At 43.9% G+C, this 26,957-nt stretch overlaps 1 protein-coding gene across 6 annotated transcripts in view; it reads left to right on the forward strand.

The window, feature by feature from the left end:
• Positions 1 to 25,929, forward strand: part of LOC110489230 (synaptopodin) — a 48,575-nt gene extending 22,646 nt beyond the window's left edge. For 3 of the 6 annotated variants that reach the window (XM_036943512.1, XM_036943513.1, XM_036943514.1), the window contains 2 exons: positions 13,083 to 15,373; positions 23,525 to 25,929. In XM_036943512.1, the coding sequence (XP_036799407.1) occupies positions 13,083 to 15,373; positions 23,525 to 24,469 (3,236 nt within the window). In that variant the 3' untranslated portion in view covers positions 24,470 to 25,929. Of the gene's footprint in view, positions 1 to 6,000; positions 6,180 to 7,457; positions 7,598 to 13,082; positions 15,374 to 23,524 lie in introns of those variants that run through there. The other 3 variants (XM_036943515.1, XM_021561870.2, XM_021561868.2) reach the window with 3 other exon arrangements.
• Positions 25,930 to 26,957: the final 1,028 nt, after the last annotated feature.

The raw sequence follows: 26,957 nt of genomic DNA on the forward strand, positions 1-26,957 counted from the left end.
ACGTTGAGCTCCTATCACATGACGTTGAGATCCTATCACATGACGTTGAGCTCCTATCACATGATGTTGAGCTCCTATCGCATGACGTTGAGCTACTATCATATGACGTTAAGATCCTATCACATGACGTTGAGATCCTATCACATGACGTTGAGCTCCTATCACATGACGTTGAGCTCCTATCACATGACGTTGAGCTCCTATCACATGACGTTGAGATCCTATCACATGACGTTGAGATCCTATCACATGACGTTGAGCTCATATCACATGACGTTGAGATCATATCACATGACGTTGAGCTCCTATCACATGACGATGAGCTCCTATCACATGACGTTGAGCTCCTATCATATGACGTTGAGCTCCTATCACATGACGTTGAGCTCCTATCACATGACGTTGAGATCCTATCACATGACGTTGAGATCCTATCACATGACGTTGAGCTCCTATCACATGACGTTGAGCTCCTATCACATGACGTTGAGCTCCTATCACATGACGTTGAGATCCTATCACATGACGTTGAGATCCTATCACATGACGTTGAGCTCATATCACATGACGTTGAGATCCTATCACATGACGTTGAGCTCCTATCACATGACGATGAGCTCCTATCACATGACGTTGAGCTCCTATCATATGACGTTGAGATCCTATCACATGACGTTGAGCTCCTATCACATGACGTTGAGATCCTATCACATGACGTTGAGATCCTATCACATGACGTTGAGCTCCTATCACATGACGTACAGATCCTATCACATGACGTTGAGCTCCTATCACATGACGATGAGCTCCTATCACATGACGTTGAGCTCCTATCATATGACGTTGAGATCCTATCACATGACGTTGAGCTCCTATCACATGACGTTGAGATCCTATCACATGACGTTGAGATCCTATCACATGACGTTGAGCTCCTATCACATGACGTTGAGATCCTATCACATGACGTTGAGCTCCTATCACATGACGTTGAGCTCCTATCGCATGACGTTGAGCTACTATCATATGACGTTAAGATCCTATCACATGACGTTGAGATCCTATCACATGACGTTGAGCTCCTATCACATGACGTTGAGCTCCTATCACATGACGTTGAGCTCCTATCACATGACGTTGAGATCCTATCACATGACGTTGAGATCCTATCACATGACGTTGAGCTCATATCACATGACGTTGAGATCATATCACATGACGTTGAGCTCCTATCACATGACGATGAGCTCCTATCACATGACGTTGAGCTCCTATCATATGACGTTGAGATCCTATCACATGACGTTGAGCTCCTATCACATGACGTTGAGATCCTATCACATGACGTTGAGATCCTATCACATGACGTTGAGCTCCTATCACATGACGTTGAGATCCTATCACATGACGTTGAGCTCCTATCACATGACGTTGAGATCCTATCACATGACGTTGAGATCCTATCACATGACGTTGAGCTCCTATCACATGACGTTGAGATCCTATCACATGACGTTGAGCTCCTATAACATGACGTCGAGATCCTATCACATGACGTTGAGATCCTATCACATGACGTTGAGATCCTATCACATGACGTCGAGATCCTATCACATGACGTTGAGATCCTATCACATGACGTTGAGCTCCTATCACATGACGTCGAGATCCTATCACATGACGTTGAGATCCTATCACATGACATTGAGCACCTATCACATGACGTTGAGATCCTATCACATGAAGTTGAGCTCCTATCACATGACGTTGAGCTCCTATCACATGACGTTGAGATCCTATCACATGACGTTGAGCTCCTATCACATGACGTTGAGATCCTATCACATGACGTTGAGCTCCTATCACATGACGTTGAGCTCCTATCACATGACGTTGAGATCCTATCACATGACGTTGAGATCCTATCACATGACGTTGAGCTCCTATCACATGACGTTGAGCTCCTATCACATGACGTTGAGCTCCTATCACATGACGATGAGCTCCTATCACATGACGTTGAGCTCCTATCACATGACGTTGAGATCCTATCACATGACGTTGAGCTCCTATCACATGACGTTGAGATCCTATCACATGACGTTGAGATCCTATCACATGACGTTGAGATCCTATCACATGACGTTGAGCTCATATCACATGACGTTGAGATCCTATCACATGACGTTGAGCTCCTATCACATGACGATGAGCTCCTATCACATGACGTTGAGATCCTATCACATGACGTTGAGCTCCTATCACATGACGTTGAGATCCTATCACATGACGTTGAGCTCCTATCACATGACGTTGAGCTCCTATCGCATGACGTTGAGCTACTATCATATGACGTTAAGATCCTATCACATGACGTTGAGATCCTATCACATGACGTTGAGCTCCTATCACATGACGTTGAGCTCCTATCACATGACGTTGAGCTCCTATCACATGACGTTGAGCTCCTATCACATGACGTTGAGCTCCTATCACATGACGTTGAGCTCCTATCACATGACGTTGAGATCCTATCACATGACATTGAGATCCTATCACATGACGTTGAGCTCCTATCACTTGACGTTGAGCTCCTATCACATGACGTTGAGCTCCTATCGCATGACGTTGAGATCCTATCACATGACGTTGAGATCTTATCACATGACGTTGAGCTCATATCACATGACGTTGAGATCATATCACATGACGTTGAGCTCCTATCACATGACGATGAGCTCCTATCACATGACGTTGAGCTCCTATCATATGACGTTGAGATCCTATCACATGACGTTGAGCTCCTATCACATGACGTTGAGATCCTATCACATGACGTTGAGATCCTATCACATGACGTTGAGCTCCTATCACATGACGTTGAGATCCTATCACATGACGTTGAGCTCCTATCACATGACGTTGAGATCCTATCACATGACGTTGAGATCCTATCACATGACGTTGAGATCCTATCACATGACGTCGAGATCCTATCACATGACGTTGAGATCCTATCACATGACGTTGAGCTCCTATCACATGACGTCGAGATCCTATCACATGACGTTGAGATCCTATCACATGACGTTGAGCACCTATCACATGACGTTGAGATCCTATCACATGAAGTTGAGCTCCTATCACATGACGTTGAGCTCCTATCACATGACGTTGAGATCCTATCACATGATGTTGAGCTCCTATCACATGACGTTGAGATCCTATCACATGACGTTGAGCTCCTATCACATGACGTTGAGCTCCTATCACATGACGTTGAGATCCTATCACATGACGTTGAGATCCTATCACATGACGTTGAGATCCTATCACATGACGTTGAGCTCCTATCACATGACGTTGAGCTCCTATCACATGACGATGAGCTCCTATCACATGACGTTGAGCTCCTATCACATGACGTTGAGATCCTATCACATGACGTTGAGCTCCTATCACATGACGTTGAGATCCTATCACATGACGTTGAGATCCTATCACATGACGTTGAGCTCCTATCACATGACGTTGAGCTCCTATCGCATGACGTTGAGCTCCTATCATATGACGTTGAGATCCTATCACATGACGTTGAGATCCTATCACATGACGTTGAGCTCCTATCACATGACGTTGAGCTCCTATCACATGACGTTGAGATCCTATCACATGACGTTGAGCTCATATCACATGACGTTGAGATCCTATCACATGACGTTGAGCTCCTATCACATGACGATGAGCTCCTATCACATGACGTTGAGATCCTATCACATGACGTTGAGCTCCTATCACATGACGTTGAGATCCTATCACACAGCAATACTGTATATACTTGCAAAGATATTAAATCGGCTACAGGTTTATTTACTTTCAACCATGTTTTGCTGTTAAACGAGCATAAAATGCGTTTTGTATTGGGAATTAAACCAGACATGTCCTGTAATGTGATTGTGATTTAGACCTATATAACAATAGTAATAGTAACAGTACGTTATGGTTTTATTAGCGTGCCGTTCTTATGATTCCTGTGCATCAAACGCCTCCACTTCCCTCATAAGAACAGCAGCTGTTCATTCTCCTGGTCTGACATTTGCTTTAAATTCAAAATGTATAAATAACAACCTCTGTGAGAAAACTGGCACACACAATGTTTAAAGTATTTCTTTGTACGAGCGCACCTTCGACAAATGAGATCCCAAGAAGAAAGGCAGAGATTGGCTTTGGCAATGTAAACATATGTTTCCCAATTCCAAGGAAGCCCTTTTGAATTGAGAGAGTGAAAGACTCAGGTCAGACCAGAGTGAGAGGGAAGTTACGACAGTGGGAGGGAGCCTCATTGCCAAGGGCCAAGTTGTGTCTCTGTTGGAGGAAAGCAAAGGAAGTTCATGTCCCTCCCTGCAGGTTGAAGCCCAGAGAGAAGGACTCTGGAGTTCACGGAGGGAAGACAGAGAGGGACCACCTGGAGAGGACAGACAGAGAGGGACCACCTGGAGAGGAGAGACAGAGAGATAACACATGGAGAGGCCAGAAAGAGAGCGAACGCCTGGAGAGGACAGACAGAGAGGGAACGCCTGAAGAGGCAAGACAGAGAGGGAACGCATGGAGAGGCCAGACAGAGAGGGAACGCCTGGAGAGGCCAGACAGAGAGGGAACGCCTGGAGAGGCCAGACAGAGAGGGAACGCCTGGAGAGGCCAGACAGAGAGGGACCGCCTGGAGAGGACAGACAGAGAGGGAACGCCTGGAGAGGCCAGACAGAGAGGGACCACCTGGAGAGGACAGACAGAGAGGGACCGCCTGGAGAGGGCTGACAGACAGACAGGGAGGCAGACAGGGAGGTAGGCAGGAAGGTCTGAGTCACCTAGCCCCGACAAGAGAGAGAGAGAGAGCGGGCATGTGGACAGGAAGACACTCCCTTCTCTCTCTCCACAGAGTAAAGAAGGTCAGGTGCCTAACCTAACTTTCCTAAAGGGCCTAGAGGATCTTCCTATGGTCCAATCCACCAGCTGTACACATGGTCTTTAACCTCTGGCACCTGGTCTAACTCAACATGGTCTCTACCCTCCTCTGGTACCTGGTCAAACTCAACATGGTCTCTACCATCTAGTTCCTGGTCTAACTCAACATGGTCTCTACCCTCCTCTGGTTCCTGGTCTAACTCAACATGGTCTTTACCCTCCTCTGGTACCTGGTCTAACTCAACATGGTCTCTACCATCTAGTTCCTGGTCTAACTCAACATGGTCTCTACCCTCCTCTGGTACCTGGTCTAATTCAACATGGTCTCTACCATCTAGTTCCTGGTCTAACTCAACATGGTCTCTACCCTCCTCTGGTACCTGGTCTAACTCAACATGGTCTCTACCATCTAGTTCCTGGTCTAACTCAACATGGTCTCTACCCTCCTCTGGTACCTGGTCTAACTCAACATGGTCTCTACCCTCCTCTGGTTCCTGGTCTAACTCAACATGGGCTCTACCTTCCTCTGGTTTCTGGTCTAACTCAACATGGTCTCTACCCTCCTCTGGGGGTCAGTTTTAAGAACAAATTCTTATTTACAATGAAGGCCAAGGAACAGTGGGTTAACTGCCTTGTTCAGGGGCAGAACGACAGTTTTTTTTTACCTTGTCAGCTCAGGGATTCGATCCAGAAACCTTTCGGTTACTAGTCCAACGCTCTAACCACTAGGCTAAGCTAAAGTTTGGCAGATGGTATCATCACCCATATGATCTCTACACCTTCCTGGTGATCAAGGGGATTTATGTGTTTATCTTTCTGGTTTCACTCGTATTCTGAGTGTCATATTGATTCAATCTGAAATACAGTCTACGTTTGGAAATGTAAAATCATCTACTATCATCTCTATGATGGCACTATTCAACCTCTGGAACTGCTCTGTCTGCGCCACAGTCAATGTGAAGTCAGTTTGTGTGTGTGTGTGTGTGTGTGTGTGTGTGTGTGTGTGTGTGTGTGCGCGCTGGACTGGACTGGATGGAGGCGAGTTGAGCCTGTGCTGTGCGCGCTGTTGGGACCAGCAGCTTTTGCAACGAAAACGAAATCCGATCCTCTGTCGAGCAGAGCAGCAGAAAGGGGGGTGTGGAGGAAGCAGATACAGTTCAATTGGAAAAGCTTGTGGAACGGTAACTAAAGAGCGGAGGTCTCTGACTTTTAAAAAGGTAAGGAAAGACTGAAAAGGGAGTGGTAAAAGTTACTTTGTAACTTCCTCGTGAGAGCAGAAAACGTATCGGTAAATGTATTTCCACTCTAAACTCTGACGTTTTCCGTTGGTTTTCAAAGCTAGAGAGAAGTTGAATCGTTTTGTAACTTAGAATGTGCCCTTTCTTTATTTATCCAGGTATGTGCGGTGAAATAACGTTTATGGATGTTTTATGGACTTTCCATAGTGTAACTTTTTCTCTCGTAAATGGGATTGAATTCACACTTGATGAATGTTCCACCATGTGATGCGGTAATTTAATGTAGTGGAAAATTGAATCCACGCTACTTCATGGCCATATGACATCTGTGATTTCTGTCCGAAGTTTAGTCTACAAAAAAAAAAACGGTGAGAAAACGGTTGACTCATCATCTGCTTTGCACTCGTTTTATTTTACCTTCATTTAACTAGGTAAGTCAGTTAATAACAAGTTCTTATTTACAATGACGGCCTAGGAACAGTGTGTTAACTGCCTTGTTCAGGGGTAGAATGACAGATTTTTACCTTGTCAGCTCGGGGATTTGATCTAGCAACATTTCAGTTACTAGTCCAAAGCTCTAACCACTAGGCTACCCTGCCTCCCCTTTTGGGTTAATATATTTACCAAATAACGGTCATTAAATGCCTAAATCATGACCATTTATTAAATTGTACTGCGCACATATAACTCAGTGTGTCCTACCATTGCACAAGGCAAACGTCAGGAGAAATTAACTATTTTGGTCGTCAATATTTCATTATCATATCAGAATGCTCTTGATTGATGGTTTGTGTGTTTGCGCAACTATGCGTCACCTGATAGGTGTAATGAGTCCCAAATGGCACCCTATTCGCTACATAGTCCACACTCTCTCTCCCTCACCCTCTATCACTCTAACTCTCCTTCCCCCTCTCCTCTATCTCTCTCTGCCCCCCCCCCCCCCCCCCCCCCCTTCCTGGTCTGGTCTGGTCGACTGGCTGTAAACTGTAGTTGGAGGGATCATCATGCTATTTAATGTAAGACCCACTCAGAGCCAGGAAGATCTGCCTTTAATATGAACACCCTGGGAAAGCTAAGTGTGTTCCAAATGGTGCCCTATTCCCTATATAGTCCACTACTTTTCCATAAGGTTCTGGTCAAAAGTAGTGGACTACAGGTAGGGGATAGGGTGCCATGTGGAATGCGGCCCCCAAGTCAGAGTTTGGAGCCAGCTGGTTGGCTGCTTTAGTTGTTGTTGTGATTGGCTAGGACACCGTGGTTCCCATCAGTCGATGTACAGTAGCTGTCTGGATGGTCGTGGTGTGGAGAGAGGTTGATGGTTTGCCTGTCTGGATGGCCGTGATGTGGAGAGGTTGAAGGTAACCTGTCTGGATGGCCGTGATGTGGAGAGGTTGAAGGTAACCTGTCTGGATGGTCGTGATGTGGAGAGAGGTTGAAGGTTTGCCTGTCTGGATGGTCGTGATGTGGAGAGGTTGAAGGTTTGCTGCGGTGTCAGCTTTGTCAGGGGTGTTGTTTTAATAGTGATGGTGTCTGGACAGAGGCAGAGCTGGATCTGATTTCCAGTGAATCACAGTCAGAAACACAGTTAGAGATCTCCACGGTGAAGACCTCACCTACTAAAACCAGGATCTCAGGAATGGAAAACAGAATAGTCATGGTATGCGTAACCTGGGAAGATATACGTGAAATACAATAGTCAGTGAGGATTGTTTGTGATTGTCTGTCGTAGTGATTGATCAGAATAACACACACACAATATACATTTCCTCCCATTCCAGGGAATGAAAAGCCTCGAGGAGGGATATTTTAGAGAAGTATCCTCAGTGCAAAGGCATTTCAAACATTCCTCCAGGATACTGGTGATGGAGAGGTAAATAGACCTGTGGCTGAAGGTATGGAACGGTAGGAAACATAGACCTGTTGATGAAACGGTAGGGAACATAGAGCTGTGGATGAAACGGTAGGGAACATAGACCTGTGGCTGAAACGGTATGGAACATAGACCTGTGGCTGAAACGGTATGGAACATAGACCTGTGGCTGAAACGGTATGGAACATAGACCTGTGGATGAAATGGAGAGGTACATAGAGCTGTGGATGAAATGGAGAGGTACATATACCTGTGGATAAAATGGAGAGGTACATAGAGCTGTGGATGAAATGGAGAGGTACATAGAGCTGTGGATGAAATGGAGAGGTACATAGACCTGTGGCTGAAACGGTATTGAACATAGACCTGTGGCTGAAACGGTATGGAACATAGACCTGTGGATGAAATAGAGAGAGGTACATAAGAGCTGTGGATGAAATGGTTTACGATTAATAAAGGGTTGATCTACAGCCTTGAAGACATTATAAAGTCATGCCTGAGACTCAGAGACTGACTGAGGCAGTGATTTAGTCCCAAATAGAACCCTAATTCCCTATCCTATTCCTTACCACAGTGCCCCATAGGGCTCTGGTCAACAGTAGTGCACTATGTCGGGAATAGGGTGCCATTTGGGAATGCTGAGAGGGAATGTTCTGGGCTGCTGAGGAATGCTTGGTGAGAGACCAGATGGTAGAGAGGGAAAAACTTTCTCCTGCTCTGATCGGAGCTCTTAAACTCGGATAATAAAACCAAGCCTCCATTTTCAACAGAAACACCGTTTTTGTTGTTGTTGTTGTTGTTGTTGTTGTTATTTTATTTTTTATCACATTGTCTAAATAATGAGCCTCGGTGCCAAGTCATCATAGTTAACATATTATATTACTGAAAAAATAGTTGATTCGTCTGAAATGCTTTCCTCGTTGCTAAACCTGAACCTTAAATATCCAATGCAGGCGTTTTTATCTGAGTAAAAAATGAGGTACCTTAATGTGTTTGTTTTCAAAATAATTGGCAAAAAAGGAACAAAAAATAGCTTCTTAGCCAAATAGCAATTTTGCTGGGAGTGGTCTGAGTGGGGAGGGTAAAACTTCAAAATCTAGCTTTTATTGGCCGAGAGGTTTGAAACTCTTTCTTATTGGTCTATAAACTAATTTACAGCGTGGTGATGTCACCATGGAAAGCCCAACGCTTCATCCCATCAAAACAGGCTGACATTTCAGTCAGTTTTACACTAAAAGGACATGATCATAATTTTCACAATTTCACAGTATTATTCCATCCTCATAGTGTGGAAACACATTTAAAACACATGAAAATCACGTTTTTTTTGACTGCACTGGGATTGTAGCCCTTTCCTGAAATCAAATGACCTTGGGGCCTCATGGGTGAATGTTTATTTTTTTTAAATGTCAAATAGTTGTGTTTTTATGTCAAATAGTTGTGTTTTATTTCAGTCTTCTGTGACGTATATAAAGTGTAATATTGGGACGCAAACTCAAAATGTGATACATTTCAACTCTTTATCTGACATGGTACAGGTGTCTTCTTTTCTTAAGCCCATAACCATACTTTTGTTTCAAAGTAGATTTGTTTAAGACGACCCAGAAACACTCTGTGTGACCCTGATTTAGCCCACTGGAGTAAAAGGTTCAACCTAAGACCTGTAGTATTTGTTCAACTTTTGTCGAGCAGGATGTTCTCTTTTGTGAAAGTGTTTGTTTTAAACATTTGTCCACAGTCTAGTCAGAACTACGTCTTACCAGTGCCAGTCTGAACAGTGAAACACCTAACTAACTAACTAACTAACTAACTAACTAACTAACTAACTAACTAACTAACTAACTAACTAACTAACTAACTAACTAACTAACTAACTAACTAACTACCACATTTGGTTGGAGGGATAACACAGTACAGCACCAGGTAATGATAACCATATGTAGCAGAAACAATTATGTGGCTTTTTAAATAGTACAGCTACACTGCCTTTTTAAACAGTACAGCTACACTGCCTTTTTAAACAGTACAGCTACACTGCCTTTTTAAATAGTACAGTTACACTGCCTTTTTAAATAGTACAGTTACACTGCCTTTTTAAATAGTACAGCTACACTGCCTTTTTAAATAGTACAGCTACACTGCCTTTTTAAATAGTACAGCTACACTGCCTTTTTAAATAGTACAGCTACACTGCCTTTTTAAATAGTACAGCTACACTGCCTTTTTAAATAGTACAGCTACACTGCCTTTTTAAACAGTACAGCTACACTGCCTTTTTAAATAGTACAGCTACACTGCCTTTTTAAATAGTACAGCTACACTGCCTTTTTAAATAGTACAGCTACACTGCCTTTTTAAATAGTACAGCTACACTGCCTTTTTAAATAGTACAGCTACACTGCCTTTTTAAATAGTACAGCTACACTGTCTTTTTAAATAGTACAGCTACACTGTCTTTTTAAATAGTACAGATACACTGCCTTTTTAAATAGTACAGCTACACTGCCTTTTTAAATAGTACAGCTACACTGCCTTTTTAAATAGTACAGCTACACTGTCTTTTTAAATAGTACAGCTACACTGTCTTTTTAAATAGCACAGATACACTGCCTTTTTAAATAGTACAGCTACACTGTCTTTTTAAATAGTACAGCTACACTGTCTTTTTAAATAGTACAGCTACACTGTCTTTTTAAATAGTACAGCTACACTGCCTTTTTAAATAGTACAGCTACACTGCCTTTTTAAACAGTACAGCTACACTGTCTTTTTAAATAGTACAGCTACACTGCCTTTTTAAACAGTACAGCTACACTGCCTTTTTAAACAGTACAGCTACACTGTCTTTTTAAATAGTACAGCTACACTGCCTTTTTAAATAGTACAGCTACACTGCCTTTTTAAATAGTACAGCTACACTGCCTTTTTAAATAGTACAGCTACACTGCCTTTTTAAATAGTACAGCTACACTGCCTTTTTAAATAGTACAGCTACACTGTCTTTTTAAATAGTACAGCTACACTGCCTTTTTAAATAGCACAGATACACTGCCTTTTTAAATAGTACAGCTACACTGTCTTTTTAAATAGTACAGCTACACTGTCTTTTTAAATAGTACAGCTACACTGTCTTTTTAAATAGTACAGCTACACTGTCTTTTTAAATAGTACAGCTACACTGCCTTTTTAAATAGTACAGCTACACTGTCTTTTTAAATAGTACAGCTACACTGTCTTTTTAAATAGTACAGCTACACTGCCTTTTTAAATAGTACAGCTACACTGCCTTCAGAATGTTTTCAAACCTCTTGACTTTTTCCCACGTTGTTGTGCTAAAGCCTGAATTTAAAATTAATTAAATTGAGATTTTGTGTAACTGGCCTACACACAATACCCCATAATGTCAAAGTGGAATTAAGTTTTTTGTAATTTCTACAAATTATTTAAAAAATGAAAAGCTGACATGTCTTGAATCAATAACTATTCAACCCCTTTGTTATGGTAAGCTTAAATAATTTCAGGAGTAAAAAAAAAAGTGCTTAACAATTCACATAATGAGTTGCACTGTGTGCAATTATAGTGTTTAATGTACTTTTTGAATGACTACCTCATCTCTGTACCCCACACATACAATTATCTGTTAAGGCCCTCAGTCAAGCAGTGAATTTCAAACACAAAAACCACGGACGTTTTACAGTGCCTCACAAAGAAACTCACCTATTGGTAGATAAAAAAAATGTTTTTTTAACGATAAAAAAAAAGCTGACAAGTATTTCTATGAGCATGGTGAAGTTATTACCACTCTTCATATTTTCAAGCATGGTGGTGGCTGCATCATGTTATGGGTATGCTTGTCTTTGGCAGGGACTAGGGAGTTTATTTTAGGATAATTAAAAAAAAAAACGGAATAGAGCTAAGCAGCTGCAAAATCCTAGAGGCTTTCCAACAAACACTGGGAGACAAATTCAGCGGGACATTAACCTTAAACACAAGGCCAATTATACACTGGATTTGCTTATCAAGACGACATTGAATGTTCCCGAGTGGCCTAGTTACTGTTTTGACTTAAATCGTCTTGAAAATCTATGGCACGACTTGAAAATGGCTGTCTAGCAATGATCAATAACCAATTTGACAGAGATTGAAGAATTTAGAAATTAATAATGTGCAAATATTGTACAATCCAGGTGTGCAAAACTCTTCGAGACGTACCATCGTATATTCTAACGTGCATTGACTCAGCAGTGTCAATACTTATGAAATTAGATATTTTTTGTATTTCATTTTTTCAGTAAATTTGAAAAAGACTCAAAAAAATGTTTTCACTTTGTCATTATGGGGTTTTATGTGTCGAGGGGTGAGGGGGTACATTTTTTTTTCTCACTTTGCCATTATGTAGTTTTATGTGTCGATAGGTGAGGGGGTAAAAAATGTTTTCACTTTGTCATTATGGGGTTTTATGTGTCGATAGGTGAGGGGGTAAAAAATGTTTTCACTATGTCATTATGGGGTTTTATGTGTCGATAGGTGAGAGGGTAAAAAATGTTTTCACTTTGTCATTATGGGGTTTTATGTGTCGATAGGTGAGGGGGTAAAAAATTGTATCCGTTATGAATTCAGCCTGTGACACAACTAAATGTGGAATAAGTGAATTTATGACTTGTTAAAACCTTGTCCTCGTTGGTTCACATTAGTTTGAACATTTACAACGCTTATTGTTGAGGGAATGCTTTCAACAGAGGTGTTGAAATGGTTTCTTTTGTTTTCTGTAAAAGATGATAGCTAACTAACACACGTCCCCAGTCTGTTCTGGGGTTATGAGTTCAATGAATTTGTCCAAGCTTTTGTTGCTGTCATCAAATAACAATCTTGATTTATCTCTCTCTCTCTCCCCACCGTCCTCCATCACTACTTCTCTCTCTCTCCTCTCTCTCTTCCTGCATCCCTCTCTCCCCCTCCTCCTCTCTATTACTTTCCTTACCTCTATCCCCCCCCCCCCCCCCCCCCTCCAGACCTGACACGTAGCGCCAGCCTATCAGAGAAGGAGTTGAAGGAGGCGAGGGTGAGGTCACAGATCATCGCTGCCCAGTTGACCGTCCCGTCTGGCTGCTCCAACTCCCGCGGAGTCCAGCTCTTCAACCGCCGCCAGCAGAGAGTCAACGCCTTCACGCTAGAGAGCTGCGGGGAAAGAACGAGGGAAGAGGAGCGAGAGGAGAGAGACGGAGATACCAGGAACAACAACCTGACATGGGAAGAAGACAGAGGGGGACCTAGTGAGGGGACAGAGACAGACAGACAACTGAACTGCTGCGGGACAAAACAACCACTCTGGTCGCCACCCTCTGGAAGTGAGGTCACTGGAAGTGACATCATGAAGGACCCAGGTGACGAGCACATCTACGAGGAAGTGGAAACAGTGACACAGGAGAGACACTTCCAGCCTGTGAACGAGAGACAAGGGGAGGAGGAAGAGAGGAGTGGAGAGAGAGAAAGAGAGGAAATATACGAGGATATTGAGGGTGAAGTGAAGGATGAGATAATATCAGTAAATGACAACAACACCGGTCCAGTCAGAGAGGAAGTGGGGATGAATAGGGGGTCATACACATACCCCACAGCTCCTCCTGAGACCCGTAATGGCTTCCACAGCACCCAGGGGTCTGCTGGAGAGATCCAAAATGGCGGGCGAGTTTCTATGTCCCTCTCCAGACAGGCCCCCACCATCGTAAACCGGACAGCCAGACCCTTCTTTTCCCCGCCCACCGTACAACCCAAGTCCCCAAAGGCCAGGAGTCCCGTCATGGATAACAACATACCTCCAGCTCCCTCTTATCCTACCCCAACTCTTCCCCCAGCTACCTCAGACTCCACTCCCCCTCTCCCTCCTTTCACTGCCACTCGCCCCGTAGCCTTCTCCCCTCCTCCTCCTCCTCCCTCATACCCCATGCCTCCTCTCCCAGCCTTCCCCATCCATCCTCCTCCTCCCTCCCAGTCTCTCTCCAGTCCTCCCGCCATGTCTACCGTCATGTTCCCTAGGTCTACACCCGTCCCCCAGTACAACCCTCCTCCTACAGCTGCCCCAGTGTCCCAGTATCTACCCCCCAACCCTCCTGTCACCCACAACATCCCTCCTCCAAGTTCCCCTAGACCCAACACCTTTGTTCCCTTCACCCCTCAGCCTATAGGCCAACAGAACCAGCAGCAGCCAATCAAAACGGGAATCCTGGAGGAAGGGGCGGCGGCCATCAGACGATCGTCGACAGCCAGGAAGTCCATGTTCACCTTTAAGGAGAAGCCTGTCATGGCACCCAACCCTGAACTCCTCTCTCTGGTCCAGGGGAACGATGATAGGAAGAAGCACGGCCTCCGCTCCGTTCCCGACTCAGCCCCAGAGGAGGAGCTGCTGGCTCTGGGGGCCGAGGCCTCTAACTTCCTAGCCAGGGAGGAGGTGAAGGCGGAGGCTGCCAACGTGCCGGAGTGGTCCTCCTGTCTCAAGAGCTCCAGGACCAGGGAGCCCAGGGGGCAGCACCAGCCAGAGCAGATCCTGACCAATGCATCAGGGAAGGGGGCCGAGCTGTTCGCTAAGCGCCAGTCCAGGATGGAGAAGTACGTAGTGGAGAACCAGAATGTGTCTGGTGGTGGAGGTGGTCAGATGAGGTCTCCATCTCCCACAGCATCTCTGCCGCCATCTTGGGTCTATCCATCTAATATGCCTGGCCGGGTCAAAGCTATCGCTAACAACACTGACCTCAGTGCCAGGCTGACCCGGAACCTCCAGACCCCTCAGCCCTCGAACAGGAGGCCCAGCCAGCAGGCTCAAACTCCGGCCCCGGTCCCAGAGGAACCACCCTTGGAGAACGGCTGCACCAAGATAGAGATGGACCTCTCCAGGCACAAGCCCTACCAGCTCAACTCCTCCCTGTTCATCTTCAACCCAGTCCAGGACTCTACCAGCACCCTGCTGAGCACTCTGCCCCGGGGGGCCCCGCCACCACCTAAACCCCTGGTCTCATCTGAGGCCTACTCCAGGCAGGCCTCCCTGCCCTCCTCCAACCCTCCATCACACAACTACAACAGCCTGCCCCGCTTCAGGCCTACCCTGTCCCCCTCACTTCAGGCCCCAACAGGAGGAATTGGAGGTGGGGATAACTATCCTCCTCAACACGGGGGAACTCAGCTGAGGGACACCAGGATCACCTCTCCTGTCTCTGTCTTCTCTCCGGAGAGAGTGGCCTCTCCTCGGTCGAGCGTCCAGACACCCAGACCCACCTTCTCTGCCAAGAGGGCAGGGATCGAACCCCAGGTGTGGAGGCCTTCTTTCTTCTACCAATAGATCTACTCTGCTTTTACTCTGTTTCTACTCTGAACTGTGTTAACATGACCAAAGTACAACAGATAGACAGAAAGAGCCTTATTTTACTATATTGCAAACAACAGATACAACGGATACACACAGTCGATTTATTAGATACCTAGATACTACAGGATTAGACATCACTGTTGATGTTATTTCACAGTACAAAGCTCAACATAGATTATTTCTCTACACTTAAAGCCACACATTTTGTTTGAGCTCCTTGTGGAATCTTGATTTCATGGTTTTGCTGCTTCATTAGTGGTTAAATCAAATCCCAGAAAAGGAACATTATTTAATGTCAGATTAACAGGGGAATATTTGACAAATAGTACAATATATAAAAACCACTGAGTGTACTTCCGTCAACTTCTAAAGAAAATTGGGGTGAGAAATCGGGTTCACACTTTTTCCAGTGTTTTTCCCCTTCAAGTCTCCAGAAAGACTTGATACAAAGAGAAAGAGAAAGAAAGAGAGCGAGAGAGAGAGAGGAAGAGAATAGCAGAGAATAGCAGAGAAGAGAGAGAAGAGAGAGAGGAAGAGAATAGCAGAGAAGAGAGAGAAGAGAATAGCAGAGAGAGAGAAGAAGAGAATAGCAGAGAAGAGAGAGAAGAGAGAGAGGAAGAGAATAGCAGAGAAGAGAGAGAAGAGAATAGCAGAGAGAGAGAAGAAGAGAATAGCAGAGATCAACAAAAGAAAACAAGATACACACAGCCCTTTAACAGATGCTCTGGCGTCTATTATATGATCTATGATTTAGTAATTTAATACAAGCTTACAGACATGAAAGTATCAGGCAGGGAACTCCCTTTTAATGTCTCTGTTTCTAATATAGACTGACTGCTGTTTGAAATGGCACCCTATTCCCTGTACAGTACACTACTTTTGACCAGGGCCCAAGGTCAAAAGTAGTGCACTGTACAGGGAATAGGGTTCCATTTGAGACGTAGACCTAGACTTCTGATTCTCAGTTTCTCAGCCCTTAGACGAGAACTACCAAATGATATACCGCTATTAGCGTCCTGTGAGCCTCTGACTCTGAGGCCATCGATGTCAGTCATTTACACACTGCTGCGTGCCATTTTGATGTAACGTATCTGAAATGGTTTTTACGACTTGACTGAGCCATAATTTCAGGTGAGGTGTTTATACGTAGAACGACATAGAATGAAAATATAACTTGTGATTGTTTTCAGATTTACGACGTTGTTTACTAAAACCAAATAGGTGAGCCTCAAAACATACAAGTGTTTGGAGCTAGTGGACAATAATAATAATAATAGGTATAGCTTCCTCGTTTCTCTTATCTCTGATGCACTCATTTCCCATTCATAGAACAACAATATAGAATAAAAAAATATGTTTTCAGATGTGTTGATCACTAAACCAGCTAGCTGACACCAAGGACTTTGGTTGTTCTGTGTCTCTAATCTTTTATGTGCTGATTTCTGTTTTCCAATTCTGTATCTAGAAACTTCTCTTTTTTTTCCTGTTTTGGACTGTTTCTTTTTCTCTCCTGATTAAACCTTTATCCTTTCTGTTTTCCTGGAAACTTCTTTCTTTTGTTTTGTCTTCTTTTTACCCTAGCCTGTCGTCTGTTTCTTCTACCCTGACGTTTTCCACTCATCTACCTTTATAGTACCCATAATCATAACCATAATCAGGTTCTATTGCCATAGTTTACTGACGCATATAGTACATCGCCCACATGTATATCTCTGCAGGAAAACATTTAAAAACAGTCAATAGACACCACACAAATACATCAAAGCAAAACCAACAATCAGTCTTTTTTTTAAAGGAGTAACAGTTTTAAAAGATTCTCTCTTAAGGTAATGGAAACACCCTGTACAATATGAGTGATCACACTGCATTCCACAACCTGTTTTTTTTTTTTGTGAAGAAAGGGTCTTAGCTTTCTAAAAGCCCCCAAGGGTTAAAAGCATTCAGACAAATAGTATGACCCATGGCCCCTACCTTCAAAAGAATGGTATGACCCATTGGCCTTTCTTGTCTAGCATGAAAACATACTCCAGGCTCAAGGTACAGGTTACCCTTAGGGCCTAAGTAGGTACAGATATGTCACATGCTTCGTAGACAACAGATGCAGACAAACAGTGACATGCTTACTGACGGGCCCTTCCCAACAATGCAGAGTTAAACATAAGATTAAAAAGTGATACAGTGAATAACAAATAAAAAATAACATGGCTATATACAGGAAGTAGAAAATAACATGGCTATATACAGGAAGTAGAAAATAACATGGCTATATACAGGGAGTATAAAATAACATGGCTATATACAGGGAGTAGAAAATACCATGGCTATATACAGGAAGTAGAAAATACCATGGCTATATACAGGAAGTAGAAAATAACACGGCTATATACAGGAAGTAGAAAATACCATGGCTATATACAGGAAGTAGAAAATACCATGGCTATATACAGGAAGTAGAAAATAACATGGCTACATACAGGAAGTAGAAAATAACATGGCTATATACAGGAAGTAGAAAATAACATGGCTATATACAGGAAGTAGAAAATAACATGGCTATATACAGGAAGTAGAAAATAACATGGCTATATACAGGAAGTAGAAAATACCATGGCTATATACAGGAAGTAGAAAATACCACGGCTATATACAGGGAGTAGAAAATAACACGGCTATATACAGGAAGTAGAAAATAACACGGCTATATACAGGAAGTAGAAAATACCATGGCTATATACAGGAAGTAGAAAATACCATGGCTATATACAGGAAGTAGAAAATACCATGGCTATATACAGGAAGTAGAAAATACCATGGCTATATACAGGAAGTAGAAAATAACATGGCTATATACAGGAAGTAGAAAATACCATGGCTATATACAGGAAGTAGAAAATAACATGGCTATATACAGGAAGTAGAAAATAACATGGCCGTATACAGGAAGTAGAAAATACCATAGCTATATACAGGAAGTAGAAAACACCATAGCTATATACAGGAAGTAGAAAATACCATGGCTATATACAGGAAGTAGAAAAAAACATGGCTGTATACAGGAAGTAGAAAATACCATAGCTATATACAGGTAGTAGAAAATAACATGTCTACATTAAATTTTTTTAACCCATATTTAACTAGGCAAGTCAGTTATGAACAAATTCTTATTTACAATGACGGTCTAGGAACAGTGGATTAACTGCCTTGTTCAGGGGCAGAACGACAAATGTTTATCTTGTCAGCTCAGAGGATTCGATCTAGCAACTTTAGGCTACTGGCCCAACGCTCTAACCACTAGGTTACCTACTCTACACACAGAGAATATAAATATCATGCCTATATACAGGAAGTAGAAAATAACATGGGTATATACAGGAAGTAGAAAATACCATGGCTCTATACAGGAAGTAGAAAATAACATGGCTACATACAGGAAGTAGAAAATAACATGGCTACATACAGGAAGTAGAAAATAACATGGCTATATACAGGAAGTAGAAAATAACATGGCTATATACAGGAAGTAGAAAATACCATAGCTATGTACAGGAAGTAGAAAATAACATGGCTATATACAGGAAGTAGAAAATAACATTGCCGTATACAGGAAGTAGAAAATACCATAGCTATATACAGGTAGTAGAAAATAACATGTCTACATTTAATTTTTTTAACCCATATTTAACTAGGAAAGTCAGTTATGAACAAATTCTTATTTACAATGACGGTCTAGGAACAGTGGATTAACTGCCTTGTTCAGGGGCAGAACGACAAATGTTTATCTTGTCAGCTCAGAGGATTCGATCTAGCAACTTTAGGCTACTGGCCCAACGCTCTAACCACTAGGTTACCTACTCTACACACAGAGAATATAAATATCATGCCTATATACAGGAAGTAGAAAATAACATGGGTATATACAGGAAGTAGAAAATAACATGGCTATATACAGGAAGTAGAAAATACCATGGCTCTATACAGGAAGTAGAAAATAACATGGCTATATACAGGGAGTAGAAAATAACATGGCTATATACAGGAAGTAGAAAATAACATGGCTATATACAGGAAGTAGAAAATACCATAGCTATATACAGGAAGTAGAAAATAACATGGCTATATACAGGAAGTAGAAAATAACATGGCCGTATACAGGAAGTAGAAAATACCATAGCTATATACAGGAAGTAGAAAACACCATAGCTATATACAGGAAGTAGAAAATACCATGGCTATATACAGGAAGTAGAAAATAACATGGCTGTATACAGGAAGTAGAAAATACCATAGCTATATACAGGTAGTAGAAAATAACATGTCTACATTTAATTTTTTTAACCCATATTTAACTAGGCAAGTCAGTTATGAACAAATTCTTATTTACAATGACGGTCGAGGAACAGTGGATTAACTGCCTTGTTCAGGGGCAGAACGACAAATGTTTATCTTGTCAGCTCAGAGGATTCGATCTAGCAACTTTAGGCTACTGGCCCAACGCTCTAACCACTAGGTTACCTACTCTACACACAGAGAATAGAAATATCATGCCTATATACAGGAAGTAGAAAATAACATGGCTATATACAGGAAGTAGAAAATAACACGGCTATATACAGGAAGTAGAAAATAACATGGCTATATACAGGAAGTAGAAAATAACATGGCTATATACAGGAAGTAGAAAATAACATGGCTATATACAGGGAGTAGAAAATAACATGGCTATATACAGGGAGTAGAAAATAACATGGCTATATACAGGTAGTAGAAAATAACATGGCTATATACAGGAAGTAGAAAATAACACAGCTATATACAGGAAGTACCAGTACCGAGAAATGGACAGGGGTACGAGGTAAGTGAGGTAGCTATGTACTGTATGTATTTGTAAGGGTGAGTGTGAAAGAGTGTGTGTGTGTGTGTGTGGGGCGTCAGTACGCATGTGTGTGCATGTTATGTGTGTGTGTGGGCGCATGTGGTGTGTGTGTGTGTGTGTGTGTGTGTGTGCGTTGGGGTTGTCGGTGTAAGTATGTGTGAGTCTGTGGGTAGAGTCAAGTGTGTGTGTGCATAGAGTCAGTGCACAAGAGTTGGTGCAAATGGGTCAATGCAGGTAGTCTGGGACAGGTAGCCATTTAATTTACTATTTAGCAGTCTTGTTTAGAAGTCTGATGGCTCGGGGGTAGAAGCTATTCAGGGTCCTGTTGGTTCCAGACTTGGTGCATTGGTACCGCTTGCCGTGCGGTAGCAGAGAGAACAGTGTATGACTTGGGGGTAGAAGCTATTCAGGGTCCTGTTGGTTCCAGACTTGGTGCATTGGTACCGCTTGCCGTGCGGTAGCAGAGAGAACAGTGTATGACTTGGGGGTAGAAGCTATTCAGGGTCCTGTTGGTTCCAGACTTGGTGCATTGGTACCGCTTGCCGTGCTGTAGCAGAGAGAACAGTGTATGACTTGGGGGTAGAAGCTATTCAGGGTCCTGTTGGTTCCAGACTTGGTGCATTGGTACCGCTTGCCGTGCGGTAGCAGAGAGAACAGTGTATGACTAGGGTGGCTGGAGTCTTTTACAGTTTTTTGGACCTTCCTCTGACACCGCCTGGTATAGAGGTCCTGGATGGCAGGGAACTCAGCCCCAGTGATGTACTGGGCCGTACGCGCTACCCTCTGTTGTGCCTTGCGGTCGCATGCCAAGCAGTTGCCATACCAAGCAGTTGCCATACCAAGCGGTGATGCAGCCAGACTAGATGTTCTCAATGGTGCAGCTGTTGATTTTTTGGGGAGAATCTGAGGGCCCATGCCAAATCTTTTCAGACTCCTGAGGGGGAAGAGGCGTTGTCGTGCCCTCTTCACAACTGTGTTGGTGTGTTTGGACGTTGATAGATCCTTAGTGATGTGGACACAGAGGAACTTGAAGCTCTCGACCCGCTCCACTGCAGTCACGTGGATGTGAATGGGAGCACGCTCCCCCCCCCCCCTGATTACTGTAGTCCACCATCAGCTCTTTTGTCTTATTGACATTGAGGGAGAGGTTGTTGTCCTGCCACAACACTGCCAGGTCTCTGACCTCCTCCCTATTGGCTGGTCTCATCATCGTTTACCACCATTGTGCAAAATAAACTTTCCAGTTTACCGCATTCGTTAACACTATCAATGTTTTCCTCTACTGGGTGAATTGCCACTTTCAATGCAACATACTGAAACAAAATGAACTAAGCAAGACTTAGTATACAATATATATATTTTTTGCACCCCAGTAGGATTATATTGCATTGACTCAGGGATGACTCAGCCCGTACTCTACAGACCTGTGCGGCATAACCAATCAGAGCTGCAGTATCCCCATATGCAAATAGACCATTGCCATATATGGATTTGTGCCATTCCTTAGAACTGGACTGTGTTTACAGCATGAGCGATTGTGAGTAGATACATTTGTTGTGAGTAGATGCACTCATCAAAGTGAGAGCTGCATGTAGCCACATGTGAACAGTTAGTTAATATCCTTAGTGACTTATTAGCTCAGTTATAGATAGTTTGTAGTCAGCAGTGGAGGAGTGGTCGCCTCCAACAAGAACACAAAACATGTACATTTCTAGACATCTTTGAAAAGAAACTCAGGTAAAGAGCATTTCTTCTGTCCTAATAGGGCCGTGTTGTATTTTTTGAGACAGAATGAGCTAAGTAGCCATTAGGCAGAGGCATCATTTATTTTCTCTCTAATAATGGTATGGGAATAATAATTAACTTTATTTTGTATAGTGGTTTCTTGCATCTAACAACACATTTTCAGTCACATCCTTGTCTGAAGGACAAGTGGATCAACAGGTTCATTTCAAGCCAGGCATATTTTTTCAAAAACTCAACAACAACAAAAAAAACACTGAATGTAGGCTTACATTGAACACCACACATTGGCTGCTAATACAGGCTGAATGATAGAACAGCTATTTTACATGTTAGAATATTATGGGATGCATTTTCACCTTTTTGTTTTTGATGGTAGACCATTCTAATAGGCCTACATTAGGACCAAATAGCTACAGTAGCCATTGTTATAACTGTAACTTAAAGTGGGTACAACCTCAGTGTTTACAATAAAAGCACACCAGGAGTTGCACAGACTTTTCACAACGTTGAAGTTTGCACTCAGCAAGACCTGACATTTTCTCAGTGCCGAAAAAATATGTTCAGGGAACATTGCCATCGTGTTGTCGGCAAACTTAATGATGGTGTTGGAGTCATGCACAGTCGTGGGTGAACATGGAGTACAGGAGGGGACAAAGCACGCACCCCTGAGGGACCCCTGTGGTGAGGGTCAGTGTGGTGGATGTGTTGTTGCCTGCCCTCACCACTTGGGGGCCGGCCCGTCAGGAAGTCCAGGATCGAGTTGCAGAGGGAGGTGTTCAGTCCCTGGGACCTTAGCTTAGCTTTGAGGGCACTATGGTGTTGAACACTGAGCTGTAGTCAATGAACAGCATTCTCACATAGGGGTTCCTTCCGTTCCAAGTGGGAAAGGGCAGTGTGGAGAGATCTGTGGATCTGTTGGGGTGGTATGCAAATCGGAGTGGGTCCAGTGTGTCTGGGATGATGGTGTTGATGTGAGCCATGATCAGCCTTTAAAAGCATTCTTGGACACAGGGACTATGGTGGTCTGCTTGAAACATGTTGCTATTACCGACTCTGTCAAAGAGAAGATGAAAATGTCAGTGAAGACACTTGCCAGCATGCTCGGAGTACACGTCCTGGTAGTCCATCTGGCCCTGCGGCCTTGTGAATGTTGACTTATTTAAAGCTCTTACTCACATCGGCTACGGAGAGCATGATCACACAGTCATCCGTAACAGCTGGTGCTCTCATAGATGCTTCAGTGTTGCTTACCTCGAAGCGAGCATAGAAGGCCTTTAGTTTATCTTACATTCATCTCTCTACCCTTGTTTAGCATCATCATGGTTTCTCATATTCATGTCTCTCTAACCTAGTTTAGCATCATCATGGTGTCTCACATTCATGTCTCTCTAACCTTGTTTAGCATCATCATGGTGTCTCACATTCATGTCTCTGTACATTCACATGTCTTTATACTCTTTACTCTCTCTCCACAGACGAGGAAGGAGTCGCCTCCAACCCCGACCCACACCACCCCCACTCCCACCAGGACACCCCAGTTCACCCGTCGGTTCAGCAGCCCAGAGGGACCCCCCACTCCCAGTGGGGTCCGGTCACCTACCCCCCAGACTAGCATCACCTCCTCCTCCTCTTCCAGGCCCCAGCACCAGGGCACCACCACACCCACCTCCCCTGTCTCCCCACCCTGGGAGACGAGGTGCCAGTCCCCCGCGGTGGTCAACCAGACCACCAAACCCTTCTCTACAGCCTCTTTATCCAGGCCTAAACCATCCACTACCACCTCACCTATATCGCCTGTATCTCCCTGGGGGTCCCGCTGTCAATCCCCTAACATCAACCAGACAACCAAGCCTTTCTCCACCACCATCTCCAACTCTTCCTCTTCCAGACCCTCTCACCAAGGCACCATCACCTCTCCTCTCTCCCCCTCACCCCTGTCCCCTCCCTGGGGTTCCAGATGCCAGTCTCCCATTGTCAGCCCCAACAACTCCAACGCAAACCATCGCCTGTTAGCCAAGAACATCATCAACGCGGCCAAACGTAAAAACAGCCCGTCCCCAGGTGCTCTGAGCGGCCACAACCTCCCAATCTCCCCACTAGGTGACAACACCACCCACCAGCACCACCAGGGCTACGACCACAGTAGCAGCAGCTCCAAACCCCCCTTCAGCCCCTACCAGTCCAGGGCCATGGGGTGCCAGTCTCCCCCTTTCGCCAGCCCTCCTCCCACCCCTACAGGGGTAATCCGGTCCCCAGTAAGGCTCTACAACACCAGGTCCCTCACTGACTCGGATGCTTCGGTGGAGTCGGAGGACTCTGGGCTGAGGTCTCCAGGACTGCAGCGTACCCACAACACCTGTCCCCGGGGCTGGGGCGGCAGCCTGAGGGTGAAGAGGGGCAGTTTTGGCACCGACCTCTAGGGGGAGCCGGGGAGAGAAGGTCAGGAGAAAGGACCATTAAGCGAAATAAGAGAAAGGAAAAAAAAACAGTGATAAAAGGGACTGGTGGGTTTTGGACAATTCTTAATTTCAGTGACCTATAGGAGCATCTAAGATGGAGGGCCAGCTCAGCGCTTGCCTCACAGGGGAGATATGGAAAGGACTTTGAAAGGAACTGACCTTGTGTGTTTGTTGCTTTGGAGTAAAGGACAATAATGTTGACCACATAGTAAAGAACCCGATGCCCTTACAATGCAGCTGGGACCTAGAAGCAACCTGTCCGGTGATTTTAAAGTCAACTAAAACCCACTGATTTGGCTGGCTGGCTATAGAAGAGTCCAGGACCGTCAAGCTCAGAGCTAGCTCAACAGTGGGATTACTGAGAGGCGAATGAAGGGACAATTCACTGTTGCCTCTTCCTCTCATTCTTACATCTTTAAAAACACGTTATACACTTATTACACACACAAAAAGGAAATGAAAGGGATTCTAAAATCCAAAGAGACTTGTGATATGGACCTTGTAATTGCTGAAATGTAAAACAAGCTTTTGACTTTGACAAGAGTTCCTTGAATAATGAAATTATTACAGTAGCTTACTTATGTTTACTCTTAAAAAAAAAAAAGGTGTTTATTGTAATTTGTACCAAAAAAAAAACAAACAAAAAAAGGTATACAGGCTAGAAGAAAATACCAAAGACAATATCTGGAATGATGCAGTGTTTTCAAAACAGTGTTACACTTTTCATCCCCCACGTAAGACACTGATACTGGGGTGTCGTAGATAGGCCCTTTGCAGTTGTTTTGTATATATATATATATACAAATGTTTTAATGTTGCTGGGTATACATTGGAATAGAAAAGAATGCAGTTAAACCATAGGTTGACGTGATGTTTGCAGGTCTGACACAGGTCAAACTGGGGGGAGAGAAAGAGGGTGCCATTTTAAAATGACACCCTATTCTCTACGGTGCACTACTTTACACCCGAGCCTTATGGGGCCCTGGTCAAAAGTGGTGCACGAAATAGGGTGCCATTTGGAAACAGAGCACCATTTAGGACGCATACAGAGTATGAAGAGGTCCGTTTTAGTCCTGTAGTAGTCGTGTCTACAGGGAGGCAGGTATAGGAGTTTTGTAATATAATATTAGTTTTCTGGACTAGGCTTTCAACAAACAAATCCCTTTGAAAGTTGACGTGATAGTTATTAGATTGGGAAAACAAAACAACAACAAAAAAACTGACTATTACTCTTCCAACTCTGAATGAGCACGTAGAAATAGAATGGGTGGAGTCAGAGCCATGTACATTTACATTGACATTTTATAAATACGGCTCTGGATTACGATGTAGAGGTTCTCCACCATTCCAGAACTTTACTATGCAAAGAATCAAGGAACGTTGTTGTGGTGTTGAAAAAAAAAATCACAAATGGCCCAAAATGTACACTATGGTAGAGTATATCCTTTTTTAAATCAACAGGGGGGGGGGCTTCTTTACCTTTCGCAGTGCAATAATATCCCCATTATATACTGTATATACAGTTACTGTATGTTGTTTTGTGTACAGCTTTGTTTCAAATGAATGTACAGATTGGCAGGTAGAAGAGAGACGGAGACAAAAAGAGGGTTGACCTTTTATGGAGATAGTTTATGTGAGGTTTTCTGTGTTAACCAATGGGACACAATGTTACCGTTTCTAATACTGATGTGTCTACTACTCCGGGCACCGACAACAAACTAACAATGGCTGGGGACATCAATGAGAGCATGTAGAAAATACTGCATTCTGAGCGATAGGTAGGAAACGAAAAGGGGTTGGGTTTGTTGTCACTAATGTTGTAGAGACAAACATCTGTGTGTACCACGACGATGACGATCAAGGTGGCCAATAGGAAAGATGAATAAAAGAGTCATTCCACGAGAGATGGTTAAGAGTAGGTTACAGACATTGGGTCGGGATCGAGGTTGAGGTCGAGGTTGGGGTCGAGGTTGAGGTTGAGGTCGGGGTCGAGGTTGGGGTCGAGGTTGGGATCGGGGTCGAGGTTGGGATCGGGGTCGAGGTTGGGGATCGAGGTTGGGATCGAGGTTGGGATCGGGGTCGAGGTTGGGATCGGGGTCGAGGTTGGGGATCGAGGTTGGGGTCGAGGTTGGGATCGGGGTCGAGGTTGGGATCGGGGTCGAGGTTGGGGATCGAGGTTGGGATCGAGGTTGAGATCGGGGTCGAGGTTGGGGATCGAGGTTGGGGATCGAGGTTGGGGATCGAGGTTGGGGTCGAGGTTGGGATCGGGGTCGAGGTTGGGATCGGGGTCGAGGTTGGGGATCGAGGTTGGGATCGAGGTTGGGATCGGGGTCGAGGTTGGGGATCGAGGTTGGGGATCGAGGTTGGGGATCGAGGTTGGGATCGGACGATAGGAGTAGGTTTTTGTTAAATGACCAAACTCTTGCTGAAGCAAGGCCCTGTATTCCAC

The sequence above is a fragment of the Oncorhynchus mykiss genome, chromosome 14 (genome assembly GCF_013265735.2).
Source record: "Oncorhynchus mykiss isolate Arlee chromosome 14, USDA_OmykA_1.1, whole genome shotgun sequence".
Classification (NCBI taxonomy): domain Eukaryota; kingdom Metazoa; phylum Chordata; class Actinopteri; order Salmoniformes; family Salmonidae; genus Oncorhynchus; species Oncorhynchus mykiss.